The sequence below is a fragment of the Enhydra lutris genome, unplaced genomic scaffold, assembly GCF_002288905.1.
Source record: "Enhydra lutris kenyoni isolate GAN:26980312 unplaced genomic scaffold, ASM228890v2 scaffoldscaffold12, whole genome shotgun sequence".
Lineage (NCBI taxonomy): Eukaryota > Metazoa > Chordata > Mammalia > Carnivora > Mustelidae > Enhydra > Enhydra lutris.
The window spans coordinates 46,582,590-46,609,656 of NW_019154096.1; the positions used below are offsets into that span (position 1 = coordinate 46,582,590).

At 36.3% G+C, this 27,067-nt stretch overlaps 1 protein-coding gene across 5 annotated transcripts in view; it reads left to right on the plus strand.

Moving 5' to 3' along the window:
- LOC111144972 (exocyst complex component 6) overlaps positions 1-27,067 on the plus strand; it is a 236,414-nt gene that overhangs the window by 189,888 nt on the left and 19,459 nt on the right. For all 5 annotated transcript variants that reach the window (XM_022499608.1, XM_022499612.1, XM_022499609.1 and 2 more), the window contains one exon: positions 6,952-7,025. In XM_022499608.1, the coding sequence (XP_022355316.1) occupies positions 6,952-7,025 (74 nt within the window). The remainder of the gene's footprint in view (positions 1-6,951; positions 7,026-27,067) is intronic.

Consider the following 27,067-nt stretch of genomic DNA (forward strand, 5'->3'; position numbering starts at 1 on the left):
GGTGCTCTTAGTCATTCCTTCTAATGACAGAGCTGGTCCACCCTGGATACCTTCTTTGCCTAGCCAAAATTTGTGTTCTGAATAGCTACTTTAAATCTTCAGATCGAGCAAGAAATAGAATTATAAAGAACCTCTTCAATATGCAGACTACTGGTATTCATTTTCAATCATTTATTTAGTTACAAAATTATTCCATTTTATATGCCCCTGCCTTGTCATCCACACGCAGTCTTGAGACTAGCCTAGCCTCCTCACGCTTTCTCTCAATCATTTGTCAGTCTTTTGGTCTGTTTGCTCTTAGAACTCTTCCCCTTCCCTCTACCCTGGACAGTTCTAAATATCCTTGTTGATGTTTTCCAAATAATGCACATTCTCTGCCTTATAGTAAAAATAACTGTCTGCCTAGGACAAGATTGTTCAAGGACTTATACCTTCTGCATTTAATTTCAGGGAAGATTATTTTTATGCCAGGATAAATACTTACAGCCTGATGGCTTTTTTTTTTTTTTTTTTAAGATTTATTTATTTTAGAGAGAGAGTACGCCCAAAGCGGCAGAGGGAGAGAGTATCCTGAAACAGGATCCCCACTGAGCAGGAACTCTGATTCTGGTCTGGATCCCAGAACCTGAGATCATGACCAGAGCACAAATCAAGTGTCAGATGCTCAGTTGACTGAGGCTTCCCTCACAGCCTGAGTTCTTAGCAGTTTTTGTACCCCCATACCAAACCCTATACATCTATATGTGATCCAAAGAATGAAATTTTTTTGTTATATATACAAATAACTCATGTTTCTGCCTACAGATATTCTTCATTCTCTTAAAATTTCAGAGATGGCCAATTTGGAAGACATTTTTTGTCATTATAATCACAATTTACATAGCATGTATTATTTTTCACTTTCAATTTCTTCTAAATTAATTCAGACTTATCTCCTTCCCAGTTAGGCTGATACAGCAAAGTTTTATTCTGTTGTTATAAATGACCTTCTCAGTAAGATCAGATCTCCATTTCTAGCCTTTCTTTTAGGGTATTTTTAAACTTTGGGTTATTGATTATTATAAAATTCCATATTCTAGCAGAAAATACGAGGAAATGAGTATGTCATGAAGTCATATTGTTTTCAAAAAAGAAATGGTCAAAAAAAAAAAAGGATCATTAAGAGAAAAAAAAAAAGATTTAGAATAACTTTATTTAAAAAACAACAACAACTAACTTCAGGGGTACCTGGCTGGCTCAGTCAGTAGAGCATGCAACTCTTGAACTCTGGGTTGTAAGGTTGAGCCCCATGGTGGCTGTAGAGATTATTTTAAAATAAAATATTTTTTTAAAGAAACTTTAGAAAGCCTAGAAACTACTTTTTCCTCCTGGAAATTATTTTTAAATATCTTATGGGAAGACCAGGATCAATATATGTTTTTTAGAAATATCCTTCATGGCATAGCTAAATGACACAGACACAGATATCCTAACAGGAAAGTAGGCATTATTAAATAAAAATAATAAAAAGATGACCTAAGAGGGGTGCCTGGGTGACTCAGTCAGTTAAGTGTCTGCCTTCGGCTTAGGTCATGATCTCAGGGTTCTGGGAGAAAGCCCAGAGTCAGGCTCCCTGCTCAGCAGAGAATCTGCTTCTCCCTCTCCCTCTGCCCACCCTTCACTGCTCATACTCTCTCTTGCTGTCTCCAATAAATAAAATCTTAAAAAAAAAAAAAAAAAAAAAGATGACCTAAGGGAAAAGAACATAGAAACCCCCAACTATGACAAATCATATATAAAATAAGGATCTGGATGAGCCAAGAGGGAATCTGAGGGCATACTTACAGGGATCCCAAAAATTAGTATTCAGTTATTTAAAACTTCAAAGGTTGAAATCTAGCTCCAGAATTATTGGGACCATTAGACAATATTAATAGAATGAGTTATATGTATTACTATTCATTCATTCAACACATTTACTGAATATTTCCTATACACCAGACATGGATTATATAAAGATAAAAAGACGTGATCTCTACTTCTCACAGCTTCTTGTTTAGTGGAAGAACTCACAATTTAGTTTTAATTGATAAAAACATTAGGGATATTCTCAGCCATCCTCAACTATTTTGAAATAAATGCAATATATATACACAGAATGTTACAGCTTTACAGTGCATTAGCCATATGTGGCTATTAAATTTAACTTAAAAATTCAGTGCAGATAGAGAACATTTCCATTATTACAGTAAGTTCTTTTGGACAGCTCCATTCATGATCTAATCAGCAAGCTATATTATATAGCAATTACCAGGACTCGATAGCATTCCTTTAGAATTTATCTGTTCATTTGTTTATTTCCTTCATTTGTTTAAGAAGCTTTTGTTGACTACTCATTATATGTCAGGCATTGTGCTAGGTTATAGGGATGTAGAAATGGAAATATATTCTCTACCCTCAGGGAGTTCATGGTCAGGTGGGAGGACCCAGACAGGTAAACAATTATAAGATAGCAAAATGGGTGATGTAGTTAGTCTGTGCACAGGAAATTGTAGTGAGAACACAGAGGAAGACTAACCCAGCATGCAAGATAATGGAAATCTTCCACTGAAGGTGATGATTGAATGGAAGGATGAGTAAGAGTTATCTGATAGAAAAGAAGAGGAGAAAGGCTGCCCAGTCAGAAGGATCACAGATACTGTGGAAAGAGACTGTGGTGTATGCAAGGAAGTGCAGGTAGTTTGTTATGGAAAGAGTTTAAGGTGCCCCTAGGGAAGCAGTAAGAGATGAGATAGAGAGATAGATAGAGGGACCTTACTTGTCTTCCTTTATCATGAAGATGGTGGGGAACCAGTGAAAGACGTTGAACTATGACGTGGCACAAATTACAGTGATACCTTAGGTAAATCATCCTAGGAGTAGTGGATGTAAAGGTAGCAGGGAGACCAGATAGGAGTGTGTGTTAGCATCCAAACAAGAAATGAGAATAGCTTGAACCAAGGTAGAGACAGATTCAGGCTGAAGATATTTCAGAAGATAGAAACAACAGGATTGGCCGAATTTTAGGTTTAAAGACATAAAGAAAAAAAAATATGAAGCCATTGAAGAAATTGGATAGCATATAATTAGAAATGCCCTCTGTGGCGGATGATTTTCAGATTGGTAAATTGTCTCCTATCCCTAAGAAACATTTGAGAAAAAGCCCCAAGAGCTATGAACTAGAGAGTTGCACTTCCATATTGGTTAGTTTCTTGTGAGAGATAGGATAAAAGGTGAAAGGTAAATACTAGTGCAGATTCTGGATCAGTGGATTGAATGCTAGGAGACCTGAATTAGCTATGTGATCCTGGGCAAGTCATTTCACTTTTAATTTTCCTAATTTGTAAAATGAAGGACTAAGGAACTTTCATGCCAAGCCTTAAGGAGCCTGGTGGAGGTATTTCAAAGGGAGTGTCTCTTCCAGCTGCTAAGATTTTATGCTCCATTGTCTGCATGTCCTGTTACTAAAATAAGTTATTGTGATGATCAAAGTAGGTGGTGTGTGAGAAACTGCTTTTGTAAACTATAAAGTGGTATATAAATTTGTGGGACTAGTATAATTTCGACACTAAACTCTTTGGCTTAATGCCAAGTAACGGAGCTTAAACTATAGTGCCTGAAACAGGAACTGAGAGAAAAGAAAACGACAGATTATTTTCAGTGCAGGAAAATTCTGGGAGATAAAGTAGATAATGATTCTAAATGTAATCAAAATTGAAGTTATTTTTTATGCCTGATATATAAAGTAAGTCTCCCTGTGTTAGAAGAAGTATTTCTTTTCTTTTCTTTTCTTTTTAAGATTTTATTTATGTATTTATTTATTTGACACACAGAGAGAGATCACAAGAAGGCAGAGAGGCAGGCAAAGAGACAGAGGGAAGCAGGCTCCCCACTGAGCAGAGAGCCAGATGCGGGGCTCAGTCCCAGGACCCTGAGATTATGACCTGGCCTGAAGGCAGAGGCCCAACCCACTGAGCCACCCAGGCACCCTGGAAGTAATTATTTTCTGTGTATGTATATGTATATGTTGAGGTGGTAGAAGCTGAGCCAACATTTACAGTCTTGATTAGAGACCACTAGGGATTCATAGTTAACTGTTGCTTGGGAACAGTAGCCTGAGACTCGGGCCAAGAAAGCCAACATGCTGGGTAATGTTAAGAAAACTACTTTTTAAGTTAAAAAATACCTTTACTTTTAATAGGTAATTGTAGTTTTGCTTACTATTTTTTAATTAAGACCTGTTGGTACTAGAGAAAGACAACTCAGTTATTTGGGACATGGTTAGGGGGTCACCCTAACCCTAACCATGGGACATGATGGGGTCACCACAGTATGAAAGCATGCCACTTTTCATTGTACGAAAAGATAATGATGTGAGTGAATTATACTAAATAATGAAAAGCAGGCTAGATTTGCTCAATAAACTTAGTTTTCTGGAAAAGAGGGCCTGAGAAAAGTGCATGTGGTCATGTATCTCATGACTATAACTGTGTACGTAGTACATAGCAGAGAATCAAGAAGTAAAGGGGAAAAGTACCTCTGACTAACAGAAAGGTTATTCCAACTTGAAAAGCACATATACTCAAAAGCATATATAGAATCCATTCACCTTATTTGTGGGAGAGTCCCTTGCTCAGGCCGTATTTGCTCTTATTTTAGACACAATTCTAATAGTCAATTAGCTGACTGACCAACTCAGGACTATTAAAGGCAGGGGCACCTGGGTGGCTCAGTTGTTAAGTGTCTACCTTCAGCTCGGGGCATGATGCTGGGTCCTGGGATTGAGCCCCGCATTGGGCTCCCGGCTCAGCAGGAAGCCTGCTTCTCCCTCTCACACTCCCCTGGCTTGTATTCCCTCTCTCGCTGTGTCTCTCTCTGTCAAATAAATAAATAAATTTTTTTTAAAAGACTATTAAAAAAAACTATTAAGGGCAGCATATTAATAAGATGAATGAGAGAGCAGAGAGTAAGAATTTATATTAAAACTGCAAGAGAGAAAGTAGAAAAATTATAAGAGCTAGACATAAGAACTCAAACAGCACAGCATTCTATTTAAAGAGGGACCTTAATAACATGGCAGTCCTCAGAATTTATTGTATGGAATAAAAAACATTATTAACAGTAATCCAGAGAATTAAGAAACATTTAAATATTTAGAATACTCAAAAAAAGTTTTTAAAAAAGGAAGTATTATGTCACAGTTTAAAATTCCATCAAAAATGCTTAAGTTTGGGGCGCCTGGGTGGCTCAGTGGGTTAAAGCCTCTGCCTTCGGCTCAGGTCATGATCCCAGGATTCTGGGATCGAGCCCCGCATTGGGCTCTCTGCTCAGCAGGGAGCCTGCTTCCTCCCTCTCTCTGCCTGCCTCTGCCTACTTGTGATCTGTGTGTGTCAAATAAATAAATAAAATATTAAAAAAATGCTTAAGTTTAAAAAATTAACATTATATTAAAACAACAAAAACTTTGGGCGCCTGGGTGGCTCAGTGGGTTAAGCCTCTGCCTTCGGCTCAGGTCATGATCTCAGGGTCCTGGGAATCGAGTCCCGCATCAGGCTCTCTGCTCAGCAGGGAGCCTGCTTCCTCCTCTCTCTCTGCCTACTTGTGATCTCTCTCTGTCAAATAAATAAATAAAACTTTAAAACAAAAACAACAACAACAAAAACTTTTGACATCTTCATTTCCTAAAAATGCCAGCTAAATTAAGCTATGCTAGACTTTCATGTATTTAAAATTAAATACATTATTCTGAGCCTTTCTAATCTATATTTCACACATAATGGACTAAACTAAGAGTTATTTTTGTTATTCTGAGAGCTGTATATATAGGGTGCAAATTTAAATGGCTTTTAAAATACTGGCTTAGATAAGTTTATAAATGGAAAATCTGTAATGTTTTGAGGGAAAACATAGAATGCACTATACGAGGTATTCTCGTATAGATAGGTCCTTTTTATGACTTGAAAGTCTTTTGTCTTCAAAATAACTCCTATTGGAATCGTCTTCAACTTAACTAAACAAGCTATGTTACTAGTATTATAAATTTTTAAGTACAAGAAAATCATAGGAAAAAGTCTTTCGAGGGGCACCTGGTGTGGCACAGTTGGTTAAGCCTCTGACTCTTCCTTTCCGCTCAGGTTGTGAGCTCCCGGTTGTGAGATCCATCCCCGAGTACAGCTCTGTGCTTAGCATGGAGTCTGCTTAGAGTTTTCTCTTCCTCTTCCTCTGCCCCTTCCCCCCCTCTCCAAAATAAATAATCTTTAAAAAAAGAAAAGAAAAAAATCTTTTGAAATATTTTTCAACCTTGTCTTAAATATTTCTTTAGTTTTTAAAGAGGTGAGATTCCTTTATGGGAAAAAAAAAATTACTAGAAGACATGAACAGACATTCCTGCATCATCCTCATATTGCTACTTAGAACACTTTACCCGTTGTCTGCATGTAATCTGACTTTTTATGTGTCTGGCCATTATTGCTTTTAGCTAGAGGTAAGATTTTTATAAGCATGTTCTATAACAAAGGAGAAATTTTGAAATATGTTGACAGCCATGGAATTGGTACAGTTTCAGAATGCTTCTATAATCATTCACCTAAGGCTAAATAGAGTCAGAAAACTTTTCTTGATTGAAGTATATTACTACTCTTGAACTTTATGTGGGATAACCATTCTAAATTTATTGTAATTAAGGATTACAGTGATTAAATGGTAGATTAGAAGTTTAAAATTATTAAAATACTTGTGGTAATGGGTGTGGAGAACATTCTCAGTAGTGAAAATTGAAGGCCATAAATAGTCTTCATTTGAAATGGTTACATGTAAGTATTACAATACATTTGTAATGAGTAGAAATTAATTTAGTGGTTAAATCCTTGTATATTTTACAATCTTGTTTTTATTCTTGTGGTGTTGTTTTGTTGTTGTTTTTTTTTTAAATAGTGTTTGCCAGCTCTGAGCCTGTGCCAGGATTCCAGGGGGATACCCTGCAGCTAGCATTCATTGACCTCAGACAAGTAAGATATAATAATGTAGATCTCATTTTTTTTGCTTTCTACTGTTGCCTTTTTTTTTTTTTTTTTTAATGCTACGGGAATGCTTGTTCACCTTGAAACAATCTTTCTTTGTAGAAGTACTTCTTTTATAACTATATGTTTGGCCCTTCTCTCTGAACTGATATATCTATTTGGTGTTTCAACCTCATGGAACACTTTTACTGGTGAATATTTAACTTATTCATTACCTGCTAAGCTCATGCCTAAATAACTTCATACTTTTGTTTAATGACACTTGAAGTTTGAGTTATTTCTTAATGATTTCATGGTCCTATTATGAAAATTGGTGGTATAAATAGTGTCAGGACCCAAGTTAAATATAAATTATTACAACATAGAAAAGAGCCTCTTGCTTAAAACTGTGGTAAAGAATGCTTTTTTCAGTAAATTTTCTGGGGGCTCTTGGGTGGCTCAGTTGGGTGGAGGTCTGCCTTCAGATCAGGTCATGATTGAGCCCCACATTGGGCTCCTTGCTCAGAAGGGAGCTTGCTTCTCCCTCTCCCTCTGTCTGCCATTCTCCCTGCTTGTGTGCTTGTGTACTCTCTCTCTCTGTGTTAAATAAATACATAAAATCTTTAAAAATTTTCTGAATGCCTCCACAAAAAAGGACAAAATTACTTTTTAAAAAAATTATTATTTTTTTAAGATTTTATTTATTTATTTGACAGAGAGAGACAGTGAGAGAGGGAACACAAGCAGGGGGAGTGGGAGAGGGAGAAGCATGCTCTCCATTGAGCTTAGGGAGCCCGATGCAGGGCTCCATCCCAGGACCCTGGGATCATGACCTGAGCCAAAGGCAGATGCTAAACCTACTGAGCCACCCATGCGCCCCAAAACTACTTTTAGAAAGGTAATTATAAATTTATATAATTCTTTTCTGGTCATGTAACTCTAAGTAGAGTAACAAATAGGATAATTTTTAAATCTTTTTTTTTATCATTTTACTAGTCTTTGAAAAACTTCCTACCCTTTTTCCATCTCCCCCATATTTTTTTCTTATTCATTTTCTGCCTCTTTCTTCCTCCTCCTTTTTCTTTCTTAATTCTAGGATTAAGGAGCTTAATAGAGCTGGGAGACACAAGGGTATGGAGGAGGGGAAGATCCAAGGTAGAGGGCTCAGGGGTTTAGACTTGACAGCAAGATGGCTCCTGCCCTTGGCAAGAAGAACCAAATGGAGATGGAATTAGAACAAAGCCATTGTGGGAGTACCTGGCTGATTGATTCTGTGGAACATTTGACTCTTGATTTCCAGGTTGTGAGTTCAAGTCCCACGTTGGGTGTGTAGAGATTACTTAAAAATAAAATCTTAAAACAACAGCAGCAACAACAAAGCCGTTGTGATATCAGTCTGTTAATGGTCCCATCCCCTTTGGGGATGGAGATGACTGAAGATGGGTCTTCACCATTGATGTAAATAAATAGACCACCACAGTGATGTTTTTGGCAGGCCCAGTTTGAGTAATGAAGGAGTTCTGATTTTAGTAAGTGTTTGAGAATACAGCTGTTTTTGCTTTAATTCCAAACCAGTGTTCTATAAATATGTATGAGCTACTATGTACTGATTATTTAGAGAGGGCTGATATAGTTGAAATAGATACAAAAGTAATGTAAAAGGGAGTTTTGTTCTTGGGGAGCTTAAAACTCTTCTAAAGAAACAAAACCCCCATGAACTCTGCAGGAATACTTACAGGACAGTGAATCATGTGGATATAAATGGTATATCTTTAAGTCAGGTTTAGAAGGAAACCAAAAAAGTAGTCCTACTTCCCAGTTTTTTATCTGTAAAGCACTGAACATATAAGATATATTAATATTTATTTCTGTTTGAAATCAGTGCTCATGTATTATGCCAAACCAGAAACAATGTTATGGATGACCTAGATCTGAGAATGATTACCATTACTAAGTTGGAGAAGATAGTAGAAAATTAAGAAGGTGGACTCTGAACTTTTATTCTAGTTTACCCGAAGATATTCTTTCTATAGAAGGTAGATCTATTTGCTTTAGGATTTCTCTCTGTTGCAATCTTACTGCCCTGAAAAAGATTATCTAATACAGCAAATGGAGTCTGTTAGCAGATTGGAAATAAGCTTAGTCGTATGTGCATTTCTCAGTTGGGTTATAGCCACTGACTGGGGTAGGTTTCCCTGTTACAAGAACATGAGAATGTTCTCTAAGCCAAAGTGTATGTAATTTGAGGGTATCTCCTATTATGTATAATCTCTTCACAGAAAACTTGAAATTTATTATGTTTTATATGAATTGTGTGAATTTGTATGGTATTAAATAGTTTGTGATCACATTGTAGGATTTTGAATAGGACCACATTTGAAACTGTGGGTAAAGATTCCGTTCTTTGATTTGTTCGTTTAAATAGGTGGTTGGTTCAATGCAGATTAAAACTGATCCCAAGTACTTTCTTCCTTCAAAGACAATCATCATTTGACACCAAAAAATGCCTCTTTACAAGCATATGTAAAGCATTTCCTCACTAGGAACTGTTATTAAGGCACACCAACAAATATTAATAAATATCTCAAGTCTTTTTGGTTGAATTTACTTTTCAGTATGTTCTCTTACAGGCATTAAGTCTTGGTTGGCTTTTCCTCATCGGCATAATTTTTTAAAGAAACTTTTAAGTGAATACAAAAAAATCTATTAGAAACATTTAGAATTCTGAAATCTATTCTGACACTTGTAGAACTTTTAAAGATTTATGTAGAAATACCTATTTAATAAAAAACACAGTTTTAAAGTATGGCATTTAGTATTCAGTACAAGTTACTAGTGGATAAATTTTAATGCGCTAATTTTTAATATATTAATTATTCTAGTTTGAAAAAGAGGCTTAAAATAATTTTTCCTAAATATTATTAAAATTGAATCATACTCTATTTTTGTACACTTGGCATTCTGAAACAAGAAGATGCAACTAATTCTTGTCTTTAGCTGCTGGACCACTGAGACATACTTGAATTTTATTATTTTAGAGGCTTGGATTTAATAACTTGACAAAGATAATTATTTTTCACATACATTTGTTTCTCAAATTAATTTATAAATAGTTAAGTGGTGAAATACCAAGTATGGGAATTGACTGAAAATAAAATTAGTCTTTAAAGTCTCATATATGGCAATAGAAGTTTTTTGTATCAGATGTCAGTGTTATTTAAATAAAGATGCCTTTCAAGTTTCAGTAGTGTTATAATGTTCCTGACTTCATAAAGACCTTTCATAGAATATTATTTTAATATTTTTATATCAAGTACAGTATCACCAAACATAAAGAGAGTGCTAACACTTTTATTTACATTTCAGTTGGGTTTCTGCACTTTTCCTTCTTTTTTTTCTAGTCTGTGATCCATTTCTGTCTTAATAGGGTGGCTGACAGTTCTTTTCAAGTATACTTAGAAAGGCAAAAGAGCTCTTTTCATAGTACTTATAAGGGGTCATGCTTCTGTTTTTTAGTTTGAATTTGATACTGCTTCATGAATTGCTGGGTATGAAAGATTAGGAAGTAGGTCCAGTGGTCAAATTTTACCTGCCCACCCGGACTTTGCCCTGAGGTCAAACTCCTGATATTTGCTGTTCTGAATAGAGGAGTTGATGACAAGTATGAGCTGATACAAGAGGAAAGTTAGAACCATATCAAAGCTGAAGGCAAGAGAACTGGGATTCAATGAGAGACTGTAGCTAAAAGATGGATCATCAGAATTGCCTCTTTTAAAGAAAAGGAAATAGCTGACCTGTGAGTGAAAAAGACTTTATCATCCTGCCAATCACATGCTTGCTAATGGAAGCCAGTTATCTCAACAACATTGTAAGGTCTACTACCCCGTAGACAATGCAGAGGACTAGTGGTGCTGGTACTGCCTTATATGAATATACTGTCTCAATTTTAAGTGTGCTGTTTTAATATGATTTGTATGTGTAAACTTTTTTTATAAGTATACCCTATCACCCTCTTACCCCTAGTTCTATCTAGTGGATAAATTTTAGTGGATACCCCTAGAAATTAATTCCCTGAAAGAAGGACCGTGTTATATGTGTCTATTTTCTTTTACAAAGACTATTTTGTTAAATGTAATCTTTCAAATGGATTTCAGATGAATAGGTAAAATTCTTTTGACAAGTTATGAAAACCATAAATATTTCAAACTTTTAATTATAATACTCTTTATACAGTACACAGAATTGAGTGATAATTTTTTATAACTCATTTTTTTAAAGTAAGCTTACACCCAACATGGGGCTTGAACTCATGACCCCAAGATCAGGAGTCACATGCCAGCCTGGTGCCCCTAGAACTCATTCTTTTTTTTTTTTTTTTTTTTTTGGAGATTTTGCTTATTTATTAGAGAGAACACAGGCCGAGGGAGGGAGAGGGGGAAGCAGGCTCCCCGCTGAGCAGGGAGCCTGATATGGGGCTTAATCCCAGGACCCCTGAATCATGACCTGAGCTGAAGACAGATGTTTAACCACCTGAGCCACGCAGGCACCCATATAACTCATTCTTAATACACCAAAATATTTCACTAAATATCACTAGAAAATGAGATGTCCCATATAACCAAATTTTAGTTTTTGTATAACTGAAGATTAGTTTTAATCACCAAAATTTTTAAGATAAAGCCAATTTTATGGGAACCTCAAAATATATATCTCACCTTTATAGCTTCTTACTGAACATGATTCTCACAGTAGGTTGAACATCCATAGCTTACTAATCCTAATACTAAAGCCTCTTTACCTCATTCTGTTTTACTTTGTGATAAGTTAGACTGGTAAGATATATCATTGCTACATTTGACAATGCCTTGATAATCTTTTGGCAATATGAAGAAGTTTAGGTAGATTGGATCATAATGCAGTTAGGTGGATTTGAGGCTAATAAAACAGTCTCTTGGGGCACCTGGCTGGCTCAGTTGGTAGAGTATGTAAATCTTGATATCAGGGTCACGAGTTCAAGCCCCACATTTGGCAAGGAGCCTACTTTAAAAAAGAGAATAAAAAATCATTTGCCCACAGAAGTTGGCTGTTGTATCATTATCACCCCAGAGCAGTGTTTCTCAAAGCGTCTTTCCAGGAACAGTCATTTCTCAAGATGAGAAAAGATTTCTTTAAAGTTTTTTCTAAGTCAGACAGGTTTGGGAAACACTTTATACTCTAATTCCCTCTTAGAGACTTAAACCATGTGCATTAGAATTGCAAGGACTGAGAAATTCTTTGGTAATCTAGCATTTCCCAAACTCATCACAGATGTGATGATCCCTCACTCATTCTGGGATGTATTACATGAAACATACTTTGGGAAATGCTTCAAGACTCTGGCATCACCTTCTAGATGTCTATCTTATATAGTCTGGAATCAGCATACTTTGAGAATAATGACTTGGATAATAAATACCTAGAAGAAATGTGAATTATATGTATAGATGACAAAGCTAAGAGAATTGCCTATAGAATCAACATGTTGTTAGTGATAAGTGAAAGCCAACAAAGTTAGGCTTAGCAAGGAAAATATTAAATGTTATATATTTTTTTAAACTTTTTTTGTGAGTAATTTCTATACCCAACATGGGGCTCAAACTCAGGAGTTACATGCTCTTCCAACTGAGCTATGCAGGCACCCCCTGTATTTAATATTTTTTAATTTAATTAAAAAAAAATACAAGATGTAGGAAATCTGACTTACAATATGAAAAAGATCTGGTAGTTTTAGTTAACCTCCAAATAAACCAACAATTTGCTGGGAATTCTTAGACTGCATTTGTGTAAGGGTGATATTTGGGTTAGACACTATGTTTTGGGGCTGTTAAGACTGTGCCTTGAGTATTACATGGTGATTTAGACACAATTACAGAGCACAGAATTCCAATTCTAGTGATGGATCAGATACCTTGTCATAGGAGAAGAGCCTTTTAAAAACTTGGGAATAGGGATGCCTGGGTGGCTCAGGGTCCTGGGATTGAGCCCCACATCGGGCTCTCTGCTCAGCAGGGAGACTGCTTGCCCCTCTCTCTCTGCCTGCCTCTCTGCCTGCTTGTGATCTCTCTCTGTCAAATAAATAAAATCTTAAAAAAAAAAAAAAAAAAGAAACCCTGGGAATATATATAGTCTGAAGCCTTAGAGGAAAATGAAATATGTGGTTCCTATTAGCCTAGATTTGAGTCAGGTATACTATTTTTTTTCTTCCTGTTACAATCCTGTGCCATGAAAATGACCTCATAATATTCCTTTCCTCATCTAGGATTAGATCTTATTCTTTCTTTCTTTCTTACTTCCTTTCTTCCTTTCCTTCCTTCCTTCTTTTTTTTTTTTTTAAAGTAGGCTTTATGCCCATGTGGGGCTTAAACTCATGACCCTGACATCAAGAGTCACATGTTCTACCGACTGAGCCAGCCAGGTGCCCCAGGTCTTGTTTTCAAGTATTTGATTTTGGGCAAACTAGGAGAAAGAGGAATGATCATTCCTTTGAACTATGTGTAGAGAATTTGAATTGTGCAAAATATATTTGGATCTTAGAGCACTTTTCAAATAGGTGCTTTGTTGAAGTATAACATACATTCAGGCAATTCTTAGCTGTACGGTTGCTGGTTTTCATAGCATGAATTCATCTCTATAATACCTTAACCAAGAAAGAAAACTTGACCAGTAAGTACCTCAAAAGAGATCCTGCCCCTTACTGTTCTTTCAGCCATTACCCTTTTCCCTCTCAAAGGATAACCACTGTCACAACCTCTAATACCACAGATAAATTCAGCCAGATTTTAAACTTTGTATACATGAAATCATGTGGTATTAATTTTTTTTTTAAAGATTTTACTTATTTATTTGACAGAGAGGAAGAGCAAGAGAGGGAACACAAGCAGGGGGAGTGGGAGAGGCAGAAGCAGGGTTCCTGCTGATCAGGGAGCCCGATGGGGGGCTCGATCCCAGGATGCTGGGATCATGACCTGAGCCGAAGGCAGATGCTTAATGACTGAGCCATTCAGGTGCCCCATGTCGTATTAATTTTTATGAAGAAGGTTCTACCTTCTTTAGCTCAATATGTTTGTGAAATTTATCCATGTTGTTACATGTAGTTGTGGTTCCTTCATTCCCTTTGCTGCATTATACAAATATACCATATTTTATGCATTCTACTATTGATAAGACATATGAGTTGATTCCAATTTTACTGTTAGAAATTGTGCTAACATGAACATTTGTTTGCGTGTCTTTTGGTGAACATATGCACACATTTCTGTTAAGGTGTCTACCTAGGAGTGGAATTCCTAAGTCAGGGGGTATGCATATGATCAGTTATAATAGATACTGTGAAGCAGTTTTCCACAACAAGAGTACAAGTTTATACTTCAGCCAGCCATGTAGAAGAATTCTTGTTGCTCTACATCCTTGTCATCTCTTGGTATTATCTGTCTCTTCCTTTTTAGCCCTTCCAGTGGGTATATAATAGTTTTATATTGTGGTTTTAATCTGCACTTTTTTATTTGACTTAAAAATTGAATCCCTGGGGCGTCTGGGTGGCTCAGTGGGTTAGGCCTCTGCCTTCAGCTCGGGTCATGGTCCCAGGGTCCTGGGATTGAGCCCTGCATCGGGTTCTCTGCTTGGCGGGGAGGCTGCTTACCCCCCTCTCTCTATGCCTGCCTCTCTACTTAATTGTGATCTCCGTCTGTCAAATAAATAAATAAAATTTTAAAAAAATTGAATCCCTTTTCATATGTTATTGTCCATTTGAATATCCTCTTTTGTGAATAACCTGTGCAGGGTTTTTGTGGGTTATTTTTGTTTGATTGTTTTTTTACCATTTTTTCTGTTGTCTACTTCTTATTGATTTGTAGAGGTTCTTTGTATGCTCTGAATGTGAATCCACTGTCAAATATATGTATTGCAAATATCTTCTGCTCTGCGGCTTGTCTGTTTACTCTTAGTTGTGTCATTTGATGAATAGAAGCTCATGCTTCTAATGAAATCCGCCTTATCCCTTTATGGTTAGTTCTTGTTAATGTCCTGTTTAAGAAGTCTTTGCCCATTCCTGAAATTATAAAGATATTTTTCTATGTTTTCTCCTAAAAGTTTTATTGTTTTAACATTCATATTTAGGTTTAGAGTCCATCTGGAATTGATTTTTGTGCATGGTGTGGAGTGGAGGTTCAAGATTCATTTTCTTCCGTATGGTTATCTAACTGACCCAGCACCAATTTTTGAAATTGCATTTTAATGTAAAGTAATGTAATTGTAAAACACAGTACTGTGAGACATAAATGATACGTGCTTCTAATATACAAGTAAAGTGGTTTCTGTTGCCTTCCAGTTAGCTGTACGCTTATATTTCATGGTTCATAACATTCCTCATTAGCAGATTAGTTGTAAGTTTGAGGTTTAGTTTTAACCACATCAAAGGTATTTTTAAAAACAAAACAATTCTAGAATAAGTATTCATAACAATATGGGCAATATAAGAGAAAAAGGCTGAATTACGAACCCATGAGGACAAGAATCATGCCCTTTTTGTTCACTCCTGTACTATGGTATTTGCCATCGCTTTCTGCTATTCTTAGTATACAGTGAACAATTAACAAGTGTTGAATAAGTGAATACAAATTTTTTTAGCTATACTCAAAGGCATTTTTTTTGAGTACAGAAACAGCTTTCTTAGGAATCGAGATATTCTATGTAAATTCACATTCTATATAAACAAATATCCTTTAAAAGCAATAAATTTTATTTTTCTATTTCAATTTTTTGATGAGTATTTCTAAAAATTCATGACACATCTGTGCTTTCTCAAGTGAAAATATAACAAACATTTCTTGATTTATCTCAGCCATCATTAGGAATACTCAAATAAAAAAAAAAAAAGGAATACTCAAATAGTAATATAGGTTATTTCTAAGAAATATTGTTATTGCTCCAAAACCAACTGTTTATTCTTTTATGGGTAAAGAAATATTCTGGACAGGATAATTGCAGGAATTTAGACAAAGGCAATATACACTTAATTAAGTGATTGGCAATGACCAAATATAAAACAGAATTAAATAAAGGAGCTTTAAATAAATATTGTTAGGAACAGTGAGTCATGAAGAAAGTAGATGATAGTCAAATAAACTGAGGAAATCCTACATATTTTGTCCCTCTCCTGTAAGTTCAAAATTTCATTAGCACATTAAAGGCTTTGAGAAGTCTTAGAGTAAAGGTGTATTCCCTTCCTCCCCCAAACCTGTTTGAGTACTGAAGAATTTTCAGAAATGAAAATCCCTTACTGTCTTGCAAAACAATGTTCTACCGCACACAGTTTAACACTGAATTACCTGGACCACTGTTGCATTACTTTAATCTATAGATTCCTAGAACTATCTGGTTAAAACAGAGGGCTGTGGTAAAAAAATAGAGAAGTCTTTCAGTAGATAGATGAAATTTACATATTAAAATGTAAATGATTCAAAAATGGAAAGTAGTAAGTTTTCAACAATAATTTGTTGAACTTTTAAAAAAAAATTTGGAGGATTTTATGAAGGGTGATAATTACCAGAGGATTAATGCTGCTTAGATGTAGCAAACCAGTCAGTCAGTCATAGAGAATAACTTGTTTTTAAGAAGCATGAAGCAATAACACAAGATGGCTTGTGAAGAATGAAAAGATTTAAGTGGAAATTAAATACCAGCTCATGTGGAGTTCAAATTCTAACAGTTGTCAGATTCCATAGTGAATCATCAAGACTATTGTTACTGAGCCACAGTGTACATACTTGGATGAAAATAAAAGATATATTTGCTGTTTTCTTTTTTCTTTAATACACTATAAGTGAGATGGGAAAATTTGGAGAGATCTTTTGATAAAATGATACTTTGATAAAATGATCAAACTCTGTATTTTGTTGTAAAGAATGTCTCTTAGTAGTAAAAAGGAAATATAATTGAAGTGACTTTTTTTCAGGTTAATTGCACCTTTCCTTAAGATAGAAAATCTTGGGTGGCTCTGTGGGTTAAAACCTCTGCCTTCAGCTCAGGTCATGATCCCAGGGTCCTGGGATCGAGCCCCACATCGGGCTCTCTGCTCAGCAGGGAGCCTGCTTCCCTTCCTCTCTCTCTGCCTGCCTCTCTGCCTACTTGTGATCTCTGTCTGTCAAATAAATAAAATCTTAAAAAAAAAAAAGAAAATCTAACAATTGCCATAATAAGAACACTAAAACAAAGCCAAAATGCCACAAAGAAAATACTATTACTATTTAGTGATACTAAAAATATGATGAAAAAAGTTCTAAGTCCTTTAGAATTTACAGAAATTTTTTGCCCAGATGGTTTTACACATTAACTTAGCTGTAAACACCTATAGTTACAAAAAGAAAAAGGGTAGGGGACAAAATCCACTTTGTTCAGCTGATCTTTTTTGCCTGACACGAAGTTCTCCCTGGCAGGCAAGGGAGGGGTTTTACAACTAAAAATATTCTTTACCTTCTATTGCTTCTTTGATCTGACATAATTTAAAGAATACGTTTTTGGGGATCCTGGGTAGCTCAGTTGGTTAAGCAGCTGACTCTTGATTTTTGCTGAGGTCATGATCTCGGGGTCCTGGGATCAAGCACTGTGTCAGGCTCCACGCTCAGCAGGAAGTCAGCTTTAGGATTCTTCCTCTCCCTCTGTCCCTGCCCCTGCTTGTGCACGCTCTCTCTCTCTAAAATGAACAAATAAATCATTTTAAATGATGCCTTCTTTCTAAAATAATAATAATAATAATAATAATAATAATAATAATAAAGAATACGTTTTTAGAAGTCATTTTGTAACCTTACACATGTATCTTTTTATTAATGGTACCCACAGAGGTTTCTCTTCCTCCAGAAGAGTTCCTGGACCATTCTGAATATTAAATCAATTCTTTTTAGTTTAGCTAGTTGTTTTTTTGTTTTTTTTTTTTTAAGTAGGCTCCATGACCATTGTGGAGCTTGAACTCATGACCCTGAGATCAAGAGTCACATGCTCTACTGACTAAGCCAGCCAGGCACCCCAGGTGCCTGGTTCTTTTTCTTTTTCTTTTTCTTTTTTCTTCTTCAACTTTGTCGATTCCTAGAACTTGACTTTTCTACCTATATCCTGATCCAGTATGATCTCATTTAGTTGGGGTAACAGTATAGTCTATGATGTTTTTTAAAGAGGCAACCATAAACGTTCCCCTTCACAAGTCTGTTATCTTACTATATATGTCATCAACACATATGCCTTTTTTGCCTTTTTGTGTGTGTATGTGTGGCTTCTCTATACAGTATGCTGTGCATGAGAAGACTAAGCAGCCATTGACCATGGCTATTCTTCATTTGACCTTTCTTATATTCTCTTACTTTGTAGAGAAATCTGTTAGGAATAACTTGTAGCTTTGTATTGATTTTCTTTTTATTCTCAGCCTTTAACTTCATGGGCAGGAATTGGTTAAATGTAGATTGCATTGCATACAGGTCCTTATATGCCTGTGGATCAGGGATTCTAATCTGGGGGCCATGGATTGATTTTAGGAGGTTTGTACAAAATTTTGTTTGTGTATTTTACTGAGAAGAGGGTCCAGTGTTTTCAGATTTTCAAAGGCATTTTATGTGACCTAACAACAGTTATTCAGTGACAACTGCTCTGGGGGAACTGAAAGTTGTCCAGATTAAGCCAGATCTCCAAGAGCTGTTCTATTTTCAGATGTTTCTTCATTTACTGAACAAATATTTGAGCACCTGCTCTGAGGACTGTTTTAAATGCTGGAGATACAGTGGTGAACAAGATAGGCAAGATCCTTGCTCTTACAATCTCATTTTGCTGACGGAAAATCCACAACAAGCCGTGATGATTTCTAGTTTTAGATAGACTTTCAAATAGATTTAGATCTTGTGAGAAAAACAAAACAGGTTAATGTTATGATGACTGGGAGTAAGGTGGACCACTTTGTATTGGGTTGTCAGGGAAGACATTTAAGGAGGTGACATTTGAGTAGATATGTGAATGAAGTTGGGAGATATGGGGAAATAGAATTCCTGGCAGCAGAAGGAAGAGCAAGTGCTGTCAAGAAAGAGAGGATAATAGTACGGCTTTAAAGTAGTGAGCAAGGGAAAGAGAGGTTCAAATGAAATTGGGAAGATTATCAGAGCCAGATCATGTAAGGCCTTGAGGGCCTTGTTAAGTAGTTCAGGATGTTAAGTATGATGAGAAACATTCAAGGGTTTTAAGCAGGTTAGTATCAGGGGCGCCTGGGTGGCTCAGTGGGTTAAGCCGCTGCCTTCGGCTCAGGTCATGATCTCAGGGTCCTGGGATCGAGTCCCGCGTCGGGCTCTCTGCTCAGCAGGGAGCCTGCTTCCCTCTCTCTCTCTCTCTCTCTCTCTGCCTGCCTCTCCATCTACTTGTGATCTCTCTCTGTCAAATAAATAAATAAAATCTTAAAAAAAAAAAAAAAAGCAGGTTAGTATCATACTCTGATTTACATTTTTAAAATATTATTCTGGAGGCACCTGGGTGGCTCATTCGGTTGAGCTTCAACTCTTGGTTTCATCTCAGGTCATGATCTCATACGTTGTGAGATTGAGCCCACATTGAGCTCCATGATCGGCGCAGAGTCTGCTGGAATTCCTTTGTCCTTACCCCACTTGCTCGCTCGCTCTCAAAAAAAAAAAAAAAAAAAAAGGATTATCCTGGCCGCTCTGAGGAAAACAGAATGAAAAGGACAAAATCAAAATCAGGATGAACAGATGATAATTTTGGTAATCTAGTCTACTGATGATTGATTGCAGTTAATTACTGATGATGTAGTTCACAGTATTTCACAGTGCCTTCTTCATGTGGACTCAGAAGTTGCTGTTTACAGTATTGGAAATAGCTGAATTTATCCTGAGTAACTAGTATTCTAGTAACTGGAGTACTATGAGTTATCTAACTAAATACACTTTCTTCATTTTTGCAGCTAGAAAACTCAGTTGTGTAGCGTACTATCATGTGCATTTTGTGTTCTAACTTCATCTTCTACCTTCACTTTCTCTTGGCCCTGAGTTTTCTCGGTTATTAAGTTGTGTATATTTTGCAAGTATTTGTATGAGTTGCCTTTGGAAGAAGACAGTGTGAAATAAGTTGAACGTTTGTTAATGGAATGCTGGAACTATATTGCTGTAACAGGCACTATATATATAGATTTTTCATTTATTTCTTCTTTAACTCATTCATTTTATTCAACAAATGTTTACTATGTGCCTACTATAGCCAGCCCCTGAGGAAACAGAATTGAACAGTAGACAATAAAATAAGAACTAGACAATTTGAGGGATCAAAGAAGATAAAGTTGAAGACTAGCAGATACAGAAATATACCTTGCCAAAAGGATAGAAATTAAAGAGTGTAAAAAGAAAGCCATGAAGTATCCAAATGGTATGTTGACGAGGACACTCTTGTAGGAAATAGAGTGGAGTCCTACTTCTCTTCATAACTCTTGCATGACCTTGGGAACTGTTTCACTATATATTTTCCTGAACTGTTTCACTATATATTTTAATGGCTTAATGAAATTTGTGAGGGAAAATATTGTACAGTTTATTTCTGAGAGATGTTTTTCTTGGGGTGCTTAATCTTCATTGCTAAAATTGTTGAGTTATGTGAAGCTTGCATTGCACAGATGTCATTAATTGATTGAGTCAGCAGTTACCATTTCTTTATACTTAGCACACTTCATCAGGGCGATGGTGATGCTGGTGTGGCAGATCTACATCATGGTGAACTAAAAGGAGCATAGTTCTGTAACAGTATTGTTTGGTAAGGGAAATACTCTGAATACCCACATCTTTGTTCTCATTATTCCCTTCACTTACTTACTTTCACCCTTTTGCACATAGTCTGATCTTCCCTCTCTACTATACACCCAAACTGATTATAAAGTTTAGGAAGGAGGTTCAGATAATACTTCACTACAGAAAGACAAACCCTGTAAATATATATACTTGTGTTTGACTCAAAATGAACAACTTTGGAGTCTACCTAAAGGGACATGAACAAGACTTGTAAGTTACGAAGGAATTGTTTGGCCACAATTCCTTCTGTGGAGACTGGGCGTCTGCCAAGACTTTACTTTGAAATTTCTGTCTTCTGTTTCTAATCTTAAGGCATCGTAACATACAATTCTTTTGCCACTAGTCCAGTTTGTTCTTTTATGATGAGGAAGGAGGCATTTTTAAATAACAATTATTTCCACTATAATTAAACAAATCTTCTTTTGTTTGCATTATATTTGTTACTCTATTGTATACACACTCTGCTTGCTTAAACTTGCCCCTGTGACTACTTCACAGGAACTTTCTTTAGAAGTTTTAAAGTCTTTGACTTCTTAAAGTATTAATGGGATTTGCCAAAGTTGTAGTATCCGAATGCTTGACTAGATATAGTAGCAGGACAACAAGCTTGTTCACACAACTCCTCCAGCAAGCCTTTTTTCCCTTAGACAATCCTAAATTCATTTGAAGTGCCAAAGAATTAAAGGAAGATGTATTTGGGTTTACTACTGAATATAACAAGACCAGACATCTCACAAAGTTTACCTTAAGGTCCAGATATTAGAAAAGTATGCTGCCCTTTGCAAGAGCTTAGATTATGAAGGATTAGTCTGATCCTAAATGACTTTTGCCTTTTTGTACTTTTTGTTCCAATGTCATAATTCTGGAGATTTACAGTTGATGTGCTTAACTACATATGTGACTTATGCTCATACTTCCAGTTATTGATATAAATTTTTGAACTCACAGATTTTTGTGATTATTTTGAGAGTAAAGGCTAGAGCTGTTTTGTAGTTTGGAAAATTACCCTCTGAAATGATTTTTTGGAAATCAGAAAAACGAAAAAGCAGATAAACACCGTAACAGTTAAAAAAATAATACATGATCACTGCTTTTTCTTATTTAAAATAATTACAGACTCACAGGAAGTTATAAATATAGTTCCGTGAGGTCCCATGTATACTTTACCCAGCTTCCCACCCCACAGTGACTTTTATATAGCTATCTGCAGTTATCAAAATCAGGAAAATGACATTGCATGTTCACTGTCTATAACAAAAAGTCAAACATGTAAATATGTATAAAGAGAAAGCTCTCATTTTTTTGTCTTCTTCAATCTCTCAGTCATCATTGTGTTACCTGAAGATCTTTTGAAATGTACACTTAGTGGTGCCTGGCTGGCTCAGTTAGTAGAGCATGCGACTCTGGATCCTTGAGGTCATGAGTTCAAGCCCCACACTGGGTGTAGAGTTTACTGAAAAAATAATAAAAAACAAAAAAATAATAAAATGTACATTTATTTTTTTTTAAATATTTATTTATTTGACAGAGATCACAAGCAGGCAGAGAGTCAGGCAGAGAGAGAGGAGGAAGCAGGCTCCCTGCTGAGCAGAGAGCCCAATGCAGGGCTCAATCCAGGACCCTGAGATCATGATCTGAGCTGAAGGCAGAGGCTTTAGCCTACTGAGCCACCCAGGCGCCCCTAAAATGTACATTTAAACACACAAAAAGGCACCTACTTTTGTGCACATGTGTAGAAATTTTTGCTTTGGGGGAATAAGGGTCATTTATGCTATAAGCTACATTTATACTACATGATTTTGTATTGATAAATATAGATTTTTCATTTCTTCATAATGTTCTCTAGTATAAATACACCATAATTTATTAAATAAATTATTAAATTAAATTATATTTATAAATTATAAATTAAATATGTATAAATTAAATATGCCATAATTTATTAAATAAATTATTAAATTAAATTATTAAATAAATTTATTAAATTAAATTTGTTGGACATCTATGGACTCTCCAGTTTTTCTACACAATGCTGCAGTTAGTATCTTTATATGTATATATCGAGCACTTGTATAAGTATTTCTATAGGCCTTTAAAAGTGGAATTACTTAACACTCAAAAAAATTGTACCAGTCAGAATTTCTTTTAAGAGAAGTACTTAGCAATATGACTATAAACAAAAGTAACAGATTTATGAGAAAAATTTATTCATCTAAGTGTGTAGTTGGGCAAATGCGGAAATTTTTTATTTATAATATAAACATGATTATGTTATGATTTGTTATGAGGTGAATTTTAATATGTTACACCAGGAGTAAATCTTTGTCTCCATGGACTGGGAGTTATAAGCTGGTATATAATGTAAAGAGAGGCAGTCCCAAATTTAAATGTTTTTAATCATCAGTATTCTAATTTTTTCACTGAAAGGGATGGTTAAAACTTTTAGAATAGTTTACCAGCAATGAAGGATAGTGCTAGCTGGCCTTTATCAATATATACCCATTAAACTAATTATTAGATATAAACTCAGTATTGGCAGTATTCAACAGGGAAGTTTATTTTTTTCTCAACATTAATTTCACATTTTTGTCAAACTCCCTATTATTCATGTATAAGAAATGTTTTTCCCTAATAATAGTTTTCTTTTTTTGAATGGAAACATTTTTTTTAATTATAGATTTCTTTGAGTTGGGAGGATAGATTATGAGAACTTTAAATATTTAATTGCTTTGTCAAAAAAACAGCAATAATTATTGCACTCTTTAGCAACTAATGAGTATTCTAACCAGAACCAGCATATTCACTATTATGATCTTTTTTGCTATATAAGACAAAATTCCCTAGACTGCCTTTTTAATATTTGCCATATCAAGTATGAATCTTTTTTTTAAAAAGATTTTTATTTATTTGTTTGACATACAGAGATCTCAAGTAGGCAGAGAGGCAGGCAGAGAGAGTGAGGGGAAGCAGGCTTCCCGCTGAGGAGAAAGCTGGATGCAGGGCTTGATCCCAGGACCCTGAGATCATGACCTGAGCCGAAGGCAGAGGCTTAACTCACTGAGCCACCCAGGCGCCCCACTGCCTCAAGTGTGAATCTTAAAACAGTGTTCTAAAAAACTTTGCCAAGAACTCTTTTTGAAAGTAGATTGATTATACATCCAAATAAAAGGAAATCTTGTATAAATTAAGCCATCCTAATCTGGTTGTTTTAAGCACTTGACTTATAAATTGAGGAAATTAGATCCTAATCCTACTTTACATATAAATTTGAACAAGACACATTAATCTCTCTAAAGCTCAGTTTCCCTTTTATAAAGTATAGAAAAGCCTGTACTTCACTGGAATGAGATGTTCAAGTGAAAAGTTGTATACAGGTACAACTAATGGTCTGAAATGGAGATAAGGAAAAATTAACAGTAGGTGATTAGTGAACTTTGTGTAGACTCTTGTCAGTCTCTCAGGGTCCCTTGAAGGTAATCTGTGTGTGACAGGGTCCCAGACTCAATATTTATGCAAAGCTTTTGCAATGGTTTAAATTAGAAGCTTTTTCTTATGCATTAATCTCTCTGATTTTCTTTTTGTTGCAGAAAAGACACAGTCCTTAAGCTTCGGCTTCTCACAGTGGTCTATGAAATACAATTTAGTTCACAACAAACTTTTATTGAGTATCCTAAGGGAGAAGTAGGAGCTATTATCTATGCCCTTGAAGGATTCATAAGTTGGTTGGAAAGTGAAAATAAACATACCCCCAAAACTAAGTACATGTACATACTCCATGCTTGAGGAGTGAAACTTTGGGGACCAATAGAGCCACTCATCCTCATATTTAGATGGCTGAGAGAACTGAATTCTGCTAACACCCAGGTAGCATTCCAAAGGGGTTCATTCCACGTCCTGTATCTCTAAAACCATACACTAAAAGAAATTTAGTGGGTTTTTGTTCAGTAGTGACCTTTTAAGAGCCAAGTGGATGTGTGTCATCATGAAAATTTTTACTAATATATATTGAAAGGATGAAATTGCTGAAGGGATTATTTGATTTGAGAATAATTTATAATATTTTTTCCTGAACTTCCTTCTTAGGTGTATATTACAATGCTTTAGTACTTAATAGTAAGTGACAGTTTGGTCCCTAGAGTGTTTTACAGTTTATAGTTCTTTCTTTGACTCTCTCGTGTTTTCTTAATTTTCAGATCCTCTTTCAGTTACCTTCAGTTTTTGATTCAGTGATTTTCATGGTTATGAAATCCTAAGACTTGAGAGTTGGAAGGTGCTTAAGGAAATCTAACCAAACCTCCTATAAACTATCCCCTTAACCAGGGCACTTGCTGCTGCTCCTAATATCTTGAGAAGTCCACGTTCAAATAGAAACTTCTTTGCCCTTTTGAAAAACCTCATGACAGCCTTCATTTCTTCCTGAGATCTGGTGTTTCCAGAAGATTAAAATGTTTGATTACTCATCCAAGGGAGGTACTTTCTCCCTACTCTTTCCACATCTTACTCCACTCCTTCTGGCTGCCCGACCTTTTTACTGTCTCATTCACTCCTTGTTTTGTTTACTCTGTGTCTTTTCAGTTCTACTCCCCTTCGGGTGTGCCATCTGAAGACATTCCAAGGTAAATGGCCCTATGGCTTCAGTGCTGTGGCAGAATGTTTTCTTCCCCTCCCATCTTAGAATTGTGAGGGTACCCTAACCCAGAAGCCCTCTAATGGGAGCTAAGCACTCTTTCACCGGCTACACAGAGTGAATGAGAGATCCTCTTCTCATCCCCATTTCCATTTGTAGACCATTGTTCATCCACTCTTTTTTTTTTTTTAAAGATTTTATTTATTTATTTGACAGAGAGAGACCACAAGTAGACAGAGAGGCAGGCAGAGAGAGAGAGAGAGAGAGGGAAGCAGGCTCCCCGCTGAGCAGAGAGCCCGACGCGGGACTCGATCCCAGGACCCTGAGATCACAACCCGAGCTGAAGGCAGCGGCCCAACCCACTGAGCCACCCAGGCGCCCTGTTCATACACTCTTGAATGAAACCTCTGGCCCCTTGAGCCTCCTTCATTCCTCTCTGTCACTACCAATATTTCACTGTTATTTTTTTTTTGTTTTTAAAAAAGACTTTTTTAAAAAGATTTTATTTATTGAGATAGCGAGAGAGTGAGCATGAGCAGGGGACAGAGGGAGAGGGAGAAGTAGGCTCCCTGCTGAGCAGAGAGCCTGATGCAGGGCTCAATTCCAGGACCCTGAGATCATGACCTGAACCGAAGACAGACTGAGCCACCCAGGTGCCCCAAAAGATTTTATTTTTTAAATCGCCTCTACAGGGCGCCTGGGTGGCTCAGTGGGTTAAGCCGCTGCCTTCGGCTCAGGTCATGATCCCAGGGTCCCGGGATCGAGTCCCGCATCGGGCTCACTGCTCAGCAGGGAGCCTGCTTCCTTTCCTCTCTCTCTGCCTGCCTCTCTGCCTACTTGTGATCTCTCTCTGTCAAATAAATAAATAAAATCTTTAAAAAAAAAAAATAATAAATAAATAAATAAATAAATAAATCGCCTCTACATCCAAAGTGGGGCTCACAACCCTGAGATCAAGAGCCACATGCTTCCCTGACTAAGCCAGCCAGGTGCTCGTCCCTGTTGCTTTTGCAATCGAACATTTTGTCTATATTCACATGCATCCTCATTTTCCTTCCTCAGACTCTTATAATAGGTAGCCATTTTATTCACAGCTCTCTCATCTTCCAGTGCGCACAACCTCATCTTTCTATGGGACTTGTTTCATTACTCATCTGCCTTTCCTCTGTTTTATCCTTTCCCTAAATACCTTAGCCTAAAAACATGTTCAAAATCTTACCTACCCAAGAGAGGGACAGAGAGAGGGCAGGCAGGGAGATATCTTCTCTAGTCTGATTCCAACATTTACAATCTCTTCTTTTTTTCTCCTTTATATCCTTATTCCTTCAAAGAATTTTTTATAATTGTTTCCTTATTTCCTCATATCTCCTTCATTCCCCAGACTACTCTCTGCTTTGCTACAGTGCTCAAACAGCATTCATTTAGGTCACCAGGGAGGGCCAGAAGAACTATTTATCCCTTATTTTATTGGTTCTTTCTGCTGTATTTGATAATGTTGGTCACATCCTCCTTAAAATTCTCCCTTCTTCAGGGCACCTGGCTGGCTCAGTTGGTTAAGCGTC